General features: G+C 62.7%; 1 protein-coding gene and 1 pseudogene across 2 annotated transcripts; one reads left to right on the top strand and one right to left on the bottom strand.

The window, feature by feature from the left end:
* Positions 1–253: 253 nt before the first annotated feature.
* LOC310910176 (NACHT, LRR and PYD domains-containing protein 3-like) lies at positions 254–2,825 on the top strand (annotated as a pseudogene). Its single transcript has 5 exons — positions 254–608; positions 1,227–1,873; positions 1,932–2,101; positions 2,315–2,487; positions 2,612–2,825. The product of its transcript is annotated as an NACHT, LRR and PYD domains-containing protein 3-like (transcript).
* A 2,220-nt stretch (positions 2,826–5,045) lies between these two features.
* LOC310910177 (scavenger receptor cysteine-rich type 1 protein M130-like) lies at positions 5,046–8,666 on the bottom strand (the record flags this gene model as incomplete). The annotated part of the gene is made up of 9 exons (XM_083862632.1): positions 5,046–5,512; positions 5,598–5,906; positions 5,982–6,344; positions 6,460–6,774; positions 6,854–7,156; positions 7,231–7,551; positions 7,640–7,960; positions 8,032–8,282; positions 8,641–8,666. The coding sequence occupies 9 exons, from the start codon at positions 8,664–8,666 to the stop codon at positions 5,046–5,048; spliced, it is 2,676 nt and encodes an 891-aa protein (XP_083718758.1).
* Positions 8,667–10,043: the final 1,377 nt, after the last annotated feature.

Below are 10,043 nucleotides of genomic sequence, written 5' to 3' on the forward strand. Positions count from 1 at the left end.
ATGAGGATGATCAAAGAAGAGTTGATAGATCAGGATCAGGAGCCAGAAGAAGAATGTCCAACTGACCAGAGTGCCCAAATGCTCACAAATTGTGTCCTCAGTGCCCCAGCCAGACTTAGGAAAGCAGTGAGCCTTGAAATAGGTGGCTGCTGGTGTGTCAGGAGCATGGCTGGGCTGGAAGGGAATTGGTCTGGGCTGGGGACTGACCCTGCTCCTCATGGGCACAGAGCACATGCGGGACAGCAAAGAGCACATGGTGCGGGAGTCCCGCCAGGACAGGGAGCTGGGCAGCTGTCCCAGGGAGAGCCCATCCTTCCACAGCCACTCCACCACCCTGACCATCTCCAGGAAGCCTGGGAGCAAGCACGGAGCCAAGGATGGAGCCGTGGCAATCGGCCAGGGATGTGGCAGCGCCGGCAGCGGAGCAGCCACCGCCGGCACCACGGCGCTGTTTGAACCTGGCAGAGACGGGCAAAGCCCGCAGGTCGTGGTGCTGCTGGGGGCCCCGGGGATGGGGAAGACAACCACGGTCAGGAAGGTGATGGTGGAGTGGACAGAAGGGACACTCTGCACCCACTTTGACTTGGTCTTCTGCTCTGACTGCCCTTGTCTTCTGCACAGCTGTTACAGTTCTGCCTGCTTTATCTCAGCTGAGGTCAGGATGAAACACACAGGAAATGTAGAGTCGAGTTGGGTCTTGGCTGTTTATCATATCTTATCTATTTCCAGTATTTACAGTCTCATCAAGCGTGAGCTTCAACTTGCTTTCATTTTAAAGAAACAAGACAAAATGGAGACTTTCTAACTTTTACCAAGGCTATTTAGGAGATAATTAGTCAATACCAAAGTGACACCTATATTATTTATGCTTTTGACCCAATCATGACCATTCCAGGTCTGCAATGCAGACATCTCTCACCCAGTTAGACAAAACCACCCAAATCCACGAAGAAGAAGGAAGAAGATGAGGAAGAAGAAGAACTCACACAGCAGCTGGAATCCTCCATCCTGCCCCCACACTGCTATATACCAAAACCCCAAACTTAAGTTTACACTCTGTAAGATCACACAACAGCATTCCAACTGCACACCCACTACCCCAGTGCTATCACAAATCTCAGAAGCCTCTTCCAAGGCCTCAAGTCAAATGCAGTGCCTGCCTGAGGGTCAGCACCCTACGGCCCAGAAAGCCTGAAATTTCCACAATCCAGGGTTCCAACACAAAGCCATTGTCCTTGCCATGGAAGCCAGCGTGGCAGACCTGGATCCACAGTGCTGTCCTGGCCTGCGAGTGCCGGCTGGGAAAATCCTGGATGACCACAAGAGGATCCTGTTCATTTTGGAAGTCTCCCAGGCCCTGAGGTTTTCCTTGGTTCAGCCCAAAGATGGGCTGAGCTCTGACCCCAGGGCTGTGAAGCTGCTGGAGCTCAGCCTGATGAGTTCTTGAAGAAGACAGAGCTCCACAAACCTCTTTGCTCATCACCGTGAGGCCAACGGCTCTAGGAAGCCTGAAGGGTGAGTATTCCATGGAGATCCTGGGATTTTCTGCAGCCAGGAGGGAGGAGTATTTCCACAGGTATTTTCAGAAGCCCAACAAAGCAGACATGGCCTACAGATTTGCCAGAGTCAACAAGATCCTCTACAGCTTGTGTGTCATCCCTGTCAGGAGCTGGACCATCTGCACCATCCTGGAACAAGAGCCCTGTGGGAAGAAAAACCTCCTGGAGTGCTCCAAAGCCAGCACAGGGATGATGATGTTCTACCTCTCCCAATCACTGAAGCACAGGGACAACACACAGGCCCTCCAGCAGTTCCTACTCCAGCTCTGCTCCTTAGCTGAGGGTGGGTGTTGTCCCTCAGGTCTGGTGGGCAGGTGAGCAGCCAGCACAGGTGAGGTGTGCTGAGCCCCCGTTCTCCGTGCTCTCCCACAGGCTGCAGCGGTGCCGCTGTCCCAGAGCTGCTGCACGGAGCCGGCAGCGCCGCTGGCGGAGCAGCCTGGCCTGGCCCGTCTGGAGCTGGGTGACAGCTCGCTGGGTGACAGCGGCGTGCGCCTCCTCTGTCAGGGGCTGCGGACTGCGGGCTGCCACCTGCGCATCCTGCCGTGAGCACCCCCGGCATCCCTCGGGCATCTCGGGCCTGGGAGCTGGGGACGTGCCCCAAAGGGACCCCGTGGGGTGGCATCGTGCCTCTGTCCCACTCTTCCAGGCCAAGGAGCTCCAAGGTTATGGCACTAGGCTGGGGACTGCCACCATGGTGGGAGGGCAGTGAGGGCACTGGGGAGGCTCTGAGGGTGTTTCCCGGGGGTTCCCACCAGGCTGCGCTATTCCCGCATCACCAGTGCCTGCTGCGAGGACCTTGCCGTGTGCTGAGCACCAACACATGCCTGGAGGAGCTGGATTTGTCCTTCAGCCCGGGGCTGCACGATGCCAGCGTGGAGCTGCTGTGTCAGGGCCTCCAGCACTGTGCCTGCCCTCTACAGACACTGCCATAAAGGGGCTGCGACATGGGCCAGTGCTCCCTCCTTCCCAGGCAGAGCTTTCTCCTTCCCACCTGCAGCAGCTCAGCAAGCCGAGGCCAAAGCCCTCCTTCCCTGTTCCCCTGGCTCCCACAGCCTGGGGAGCTGCCGGCTGTCGGGTGCCTGCTGCCCAGCCCTGGCCACGCAGCTGCTGAAGGGGTCATGTCTCATCTGCCTGGACCTGAGTGACAACGAGCTGGGAGCCCCCGGCGTCCTGCAGCTCTGCCAGCAGCTCCAGCATCCCACCTGCTACTGCAGAGCCTGGGCTGAGGGTCCTGCCACGGCCCCTTCCATGCCCGGCATTCCCTGAGCTGGGGAGCAGAGGCTGCGGGACAGGCAGGGCCACACCTGGAACCCGGCTGCTTCAGCACCTCCCTCCCCACAAGCTCCAACACCTTCTCCTCTTTTCCTGCATCCTCCATGCCCAGGCTGAGCTCAGACAGTGTCATCCGTGCCCTGCTGCAGGAACTGGACAGCCTCCGGGAAATGTAGCTGGCCCTGAAGTTCAGGAACTTCCAGGAGCGTGGATGTGCCGCAGGCAGGGGCCATGGCATGGCTGCCCTGCCACCACGGGGTCCAGCCAGGGGTCAGGAAAGCACTCCCGTCATTCACAAAACCTCCCTTCTTTTAGAAAAATTCCTTACAACAACCAGAGCCATGCCCAGTCCAGCTCTCACTGCTGCCACTGGGTCTGAGCCTGCCCCACCCATGGTGCTCAGGGGGGACATCCTGCTGTATCTGCAGGGAGGGATCTGGGTCCTGCCTTCTCCTATTTCCCCTCAGAAGTGCTGGGAACAATTGTGTGTATTTGGCAGCGCCAAATAAACACCCTGCAGACAAACCCAGCAATCCCTCAGTGCTTTGCCCCCTCACCCCACCACTCCCAGGGATGTGTCTGTGCATCCAGTTCCTCCCTCACATCCCCAAGGCGATGACTGATATACCCGGCATAGAGGTGCCAGCACCAGAGTGACATCCCAGACCTGGGAATGTGTCTCTGACCAATTTGTAATTTAATAAAAAAAAGGGGAAATTCACACTGAAATCAAAGACAGTCCCTACACTGGAGCTGTCTTCCTGCAGCGCTGGGCAGGGAGGGGTGACCTCTTTGGGCAGGGCCACCCCTTCCAGGGGACAGGGCCCACCACACTGCCACACACGTGTCCACAGGGGTGTAACATGGCCAGACCATCCTCATGGCAACGTCCCCGGAGTGCTGCTGCCAACATCATCATAGTCCGTGGGTGCCAGGGGCTGTTCTGAGAGGTCACTGGTTGCTCCTGGGGGACCTGGAGGGGAGCAGATCCCACCTTGGAGAGAGCACAGAAAGGTGCCTGAGGGGACAGGCAGCTCCATGTCCCCTCTCACACACCCCACCTGGGCTCTGACCACAGCACCCATGGATCTGCTGCTGGGTCCCTGCCCTTCCCCACAGACAAACCCTGCCAGGGAGTGGCTCTGCAGAGGGGACAGGGCAGCTGTGAGCCCTCTTACCTCTGGGGAGGGCACTGATCCACCTGGGCTGTGACATCCTCTCGGAGATGTCCCCAGTGCTGGCAGCAGGAGCCTCCTGCGGCACATCCAGGACATCGTCGTAGCCGTCCGGGGTTCCTTGCTGGGGCCGGGCAGGGGGATCTGGGACAGGCACAGGGCTCCATGGCAGTGACCAGCGGCCCTGGCAGGGCTCTGCCTCTGCCATCCCCTACGGCCTTGCCACTGGGCATGTGCTGGAGGCCCTTGGCTCCCGCAGGGAAAGGTGATGCTTCCCTGCACACCAACAAGGGGAGGACTTGTCCCCTCAGCTCCCCAGCCCAGCTGTGTCCTCTGTCCTCCTGCTCCCCGCTGGGTCCCTGCCCTGTGGCCTTACCTGGGGCTGCCTCGGTGTCACTCCCCTCCACGCTGTCCCTGGTGTAATAGGGCAGCTTCTGGAGCGATCCCTCTGACAGGGAACCTGCAGGGGACAAACAGGGACATCGGGGCGGGGGGGGATGGCCTCAAGCAGCACCACAGGTAACAGAACTTCACACTGCAGACCGGAGTGCCATAGTACTGAGGGGCCACCCACAGCCCTTAGAGAGGAGCCATTACTGGGCCACCAAGACCCAGAGCTGCTGTGGGGCTGTCAGGCAGAGCCTTCACTCCAGACAGAGCTGGGGCACAAGGGCTGCACCCACCTGGGCGACTGAGCACCTCCTGGTACTTGGGCATTGCGGTGTAGTCCAGCTCCTCATAGACAGCATTGGAGATGGCATCTGCAGCTCTGCCAGGGCCTGGAACAACAGGCAGCACTCACCTGGAGCCTTGGACCCTGGGATCATCACTACTCACTGTGTAAGCTGTTATGCACGATAGGAGCCCTTGAACCCCCAAACTAGGTCTCTCCCTGCCTCTACCCACCAGGACCCACCTTGGTGCCGGGCACGGCACAGCAGCACAGCCAGGGCTCCCAGGGACAGGCACAGCAGCATCCCCAGCACCACACACAGCACAGTTGGCACAGGCACAGTCCCCACAGCCACTGCCACGGTGGTTATGATGGGAAAACCTTCAAGGACACATTCAGGTAGTGAGAGCAGGAGATCCCAGCCATCCTGGCACGGGGAATGCAGGAACAGGCAGAGCTACCTGTGCTGCTGGCACCCTCCGGATATGGGGTAGTGTCTGTCTCAGTGATGCCATCCCTGTCCTCCTCACAAGCCACGTGAGCGTCCCCGCCAGGGCCGCAGCTCTGCAGGTGCCAGGATGCCGAGGGGCACCCCCAGAGCGAGCGGGCCCCGTCCTCGCAGCCCAGCCAGGCCAGCCAGGCACGGGACGGCTGCTGGGCGGGGACGGCCGACAGCCGGCCCCGGTGCCCACAGCCCAGCTGGCGGCAGACGGCAGGGCCGGTGCCAGGGCTGGTGCCGTTGGCGCACACGCGGCCCCAGGTGCCCTTGTGGGACACCTCCAGGAACCCGCGGCAGCGCCCGCCGCCGCCTGCCAGCCGCACGGAGAGATGCTCTGCAAGGGGTGCAGGGGGGTCACGGCACGGCCACCAACCCCCCGGGCCTTCTGCCGGCCTCTGCCCTCAGTGGCCGCCACTGACCTGAGCACACGGCCCCTGCCCCGCCGCCGCCAACGCACTCGCGCTTTTCCCAGCGCCCGCATTCCCAGAGAGACTCCTCGGCCCCGGAGCACTCGGGGATGGACGGCCACAGCGGGCCCGGGCCGGGACCGAAGCGCGCCGAGCTCGGCGCCTCCAGTGCCCTGCCACAGCCCAGCTCACGGCACACAACGGCAGCGTCCTGCAGCTCCCAGCCTTCCTGGCAGACGCTGCTCCAGCTGCCACCAGAATAGACCTCCACACGCCCGGCACAGTGCCCAGAGCTCCCCACCAGCCTCACCTGCTGGCTGCCTGTGGGCGAGGAAGGAAAGGGCTGGGCTGGCTGTCTGGGGCACCGGGACCTCCATCCCTTCTAGGGACACCCACCTGAACAGACCATGCCCACCCCATGCGGGATGTCAGCTGGTGCAGTGGTCATGTATCCGTTATCATATGCAAAAGGTTCGTTGCTCTCCTCGGGCAGCTCAGTGGTCATCCGCTTGATCATTTCGATGACTCGTTTTATGACAGCCTTCTCCTTCCGTTTCATATTCCTAAGGTAGGTCTGACCAGAGACAACATGACTCTTGTCCAGTCCTCCACAGTCCAGCTCACGGCACACATTGCTGAAATTCCGTATGAGCAAAAGCTCTGCGGGCACTCGGCGCCAGGTCCCGGTGTCTATGGCCACCTCCAGCCACCCATCGCACCGGGTCTCACCCTCCACCAGCCGCAGGGACTCCACAATCCCTGGAAAATGGCCAGAGGCAGCCCGTCATCACAGAACATCCCTGCATCTTCTGATCCAAGTTCCTGGGAGGGCCCCAAAAGCCCTTCAGGCTCCTCCCGCAGGTGCCCTACACACCTGAGCAGGTGACAGCCGCGGCGTTTCCGGGGGCACACGGCGGCTTCCCCAGCACGGCCACGGGGCACTGGCCCGGGTGCCGCTCGCTCCCGCTGCAGCCCAAGGCGTCCGGCCGCAGCGGCCCCTCCCCGCTGCCGAAGGAGCCTCCCGGGGGCACGCTCAGGGCGCGGCCGCAGCCCAGGTGGCGGCACAGGACGTGGGCATCGGGCAGGTCCCACTCGGCGGCGCACACCGACCCCCACGTCCCCCTCACTGCCGCCTCCACCCGCCCGCTGCATCCCGAGCTGCTGTTCCCCAGCCGGAAGCCCGTGTAGGCTGTGGCAGGAAGGGCAATAAGAAGGGGGATTGCGCAGGGAACCCCAAGAGCCCCCGCCCCGCTGGCCCCGGCACTTACGGGAGCAGATGAGGCCCGCGGCGCCGCTGCAGCCCCGGCTGCGGGGCGGACGCCGGGCACAGGCACTGAGGAGGGGCTCCGTGCCATTGCACTGGAAGCCCCCGTCCCACAGTGATCCCGATCCCGCCGCAAATCGGCCACTGCCGGCGATGCCCAGCGCCGCCCCACAGCCCAGCTCCCTGCACACCACCTGCGCCACCTTCATGTCCACCTCCTCCTCGCACACGCCGACCCAGGCCCGGCCCTGCCGCACCTCCAGCTGCCCGGCGCAGGCTCCATCGCCTCCGACCAGCCGGGAAAAGCCTGCGGGAGCAGCACAGGGTCAGTGTCAAGGCTTGTGCATGAACAGCCGTGTCCCCCCACAGTCCAGCTCCTACCTTGGCAGACAACGGCAGTGTCATAGTCATGGATGCTGCCGTTATAGGGACCCCAGCCACGGATCTCGCAGTCCCAGAGCGTGGCCTCGAACCCATCACAGTCCACCAGGGCCAGACTGACGGGCCCCTCTCCTGCACCAAAGCGCTCGAGGGCAGAGTAGGCACCGGAAGCCGAGCCACAGCCCAGCTGCTGGCAAACCACCTCGGCGTCCTCCATGTCCCAGTTGTCGTCTCCAACCGAGCCCCATTGTCCCTGCAGCTTCACTTCCACCCTCCCGGCACAGGGACTGTCACCGCCTGCCAGCCTCAGCTCCACGGCATCTGCACCGGAACACCGGCACGGCTCAGCCCTTCCCGGGATGCAGCAGCACAAGGTGCCTGTCCCAGCACGGCCAGCGTGTCCCCTCACCTGTGCAGGTCACCCCCACATCCCGCTCGTGGCCGCATATGTGCCGGCCCCATCCAAAGTGCGGACACTCCTGCAGCGCATCCTCGGTGCCTCGGCAGAAGAAGGGCTGCAGCCAGATCCGCCCGTTGCCCTGTCCGAATGGGGCGTGTGGGGACGCCTTGGCCACCCGGCCACAGCCCAGCTGCCGGCACACCACAGAGGCCCAACGGGCTTCCCAGTCGAAGTCAAAGACGCACACGGAGCCCCACTCACCGTCGTTCTTCACCTCCACACGTCCGGCACAGCGCCCGCCGCCGCCCACCAGACGCAGCTCCCCGGAGCCTGCGGCACGGAGCCCGCTGAGCCGGGCCCGGCACCGCCGCGGGCCGCGCTCCCGCCCGCCCGGCACTCACCCGCACACAGCCGCACGCACAGCAGCAGCCCTAGCACTGCCAGCGGCCCCGACCCAGCGCGGCCGGGACACGTCTCGCCTCCAGCCGAGCCACTGCAGGCAGCGGCACCAGGGCAGCCTTTATCAGGCGCCTCATCTCCCGGCTGCGGGGCCGCCGCCTCCAATAACCTGCTCCATGCCCAAATATGAGCCTCGGCTGCGCTTCTGGCGTCACACACCTCCTCGCCACAGTGGGCTGCCACCCGGATGTCCCTGGAGGGAGACAGTCCCCCCTCGGCACCTGGGCTGCGGGGGCCCTTCCTCTACCCCCCGTGCCTACAGCTCTGCTGCTGGAGCCTGCCAAGAGCCGTCCCGATGGGGACAGCCTTCCCCCCAAATACCAGCAACAGCATCCGTGGGGCCACCTCTGCCTCGGGCACCGGCAAAGCTCAAAGCCCACATTTTTGGGGAGCTCCCCTCCCCCACGGGGGGTGGCAGCAGCCCCCGGCTCCGCTCGGGTCTGGCAGGTGCCGGGTCCCCGGGCCCTCGCGGCGGCGCTGGCACATGGCGCTGCTGCCGCAGCTGTGGCCCCGCGCTCGCCTCGCCGCCAGGGCAGGAAGGAGGCGGTTACCCCCCGGCGGCTCCCGGCATCGCCATCGACCGCACGCGGCTCCCGACACCTGCGCTGCCGCCGATAACGCCGCGGATAACGCCGCGCCTGCCCCGCCGCTCCGTGCCCCTCCAGCTCGGCAGCCGAGCACTTCAGCAAACTGAACCACCCTCACCCTTCACCACACTCTCTGTCAGCACGATCCCAAGGCAGGAATCAGCTTTCACTCCAGACCCTGGCCCCCCTTCACAGCTGCGGCTCCAGCGACCCACGCTGGCCCCGCAGCTTCCCCAAAGACTCATTCCCACATCCACACCACGTTTCCTCATCCGTTCCACCCCAGGTTTCCCATGGCACAGTGGCAGTTGTTTCCATCCTTAAATCCACTTTGTGCTGCCCCACGAGCACAGCAGGAGCCCCAGGTGGTGCCTCCAGGAGATTCCAAGGTAAAGGAATTGGGCCTAGGTCAGGCTGCCCTTCATACACAGGGCCCTGCTGAGGGACAGGAAGGCACTCCCCTCCAACAAGAGACCTCCCCTCCTTTAGGAAAAGTCCTTCCAACAACCACAGCCATTTCCAGCCCAGCTCTCACTGCTGACACTGGGTCTGAGCCTGCCCCACCTGTGGGGCACACACTGGAGATCCTGCTGCATCTGCAGAGTTCCGGGTCCTGCCCTCTCCCTTTTCCCCTCGGAGTTTCTGGGAGCAGTTGTGTGCATTTGGCAGTGCCAAATAAACACCCTGCAGACAATCCCAGAAATCTCTTCCCCCTCAGTCCACCTTTCAGGGATGTGTCTGTGCATCCACTTCCTGCATAACGTCCCCAATGGGATGAGTGATATAGCCAGTATAAAGGTGCCAGCACCAGAGTGAGGTCCCTGACCTGGGAAAGAATCTCTGACCAGTTTGAATTTTGATAGGAAAAAAGGGAAATTCACACTGAAATCAAAGACAATCCCTACAATCCCTACACAGGAGCTGTTTTCCTGCAGCGCTGCACAGGGAGGGGTGACCTCTGTGGGCAGGGCCACCCCTTCCTGGGGACAGGGCCCAACCACACTGCCACACACGTGTCCCCAGGGCTGGGACATGGCCAGGCCATCCTCATGGCAACGTCCCCAGGGTGCTGCTGCCAACATCATCAAAGTCCGTCTGTGCCAGGGGTTGCTCTGAGAGGTCACTGGTTGCTCCTGTGGGACCTGGAGGGGAGCAGATCCCACCTTGGGGACAGCACAGAAAGATGCCTGAGGGGACAGGCAGCTCCATGTCCCCCTGACAAACCCCACCTGGGCTCTGACCACAGCACCCATGGATCTGCTGCTGGGTCCCTGCCCTTCCCCACAGACAAATCCTACCAGGGAGTGGCTCTGCAGAGGGGACAGGGCAGCTGAGAGCCCTCTTACCTCTGGGGAGGACACTGATCC

Source organism: Zosterops lateralis, assembly GCF_965231275.1.
Source record: "Zosterops lateralis genome assembly, chromosome: 6".
In the NCBI taxonomy this organism is placed as follows: Eukaryota; Metazoa; Chordata; class Aves; order Passeriformes; family Zosteropidae; genus Zosterops; species Zosterops lateralis.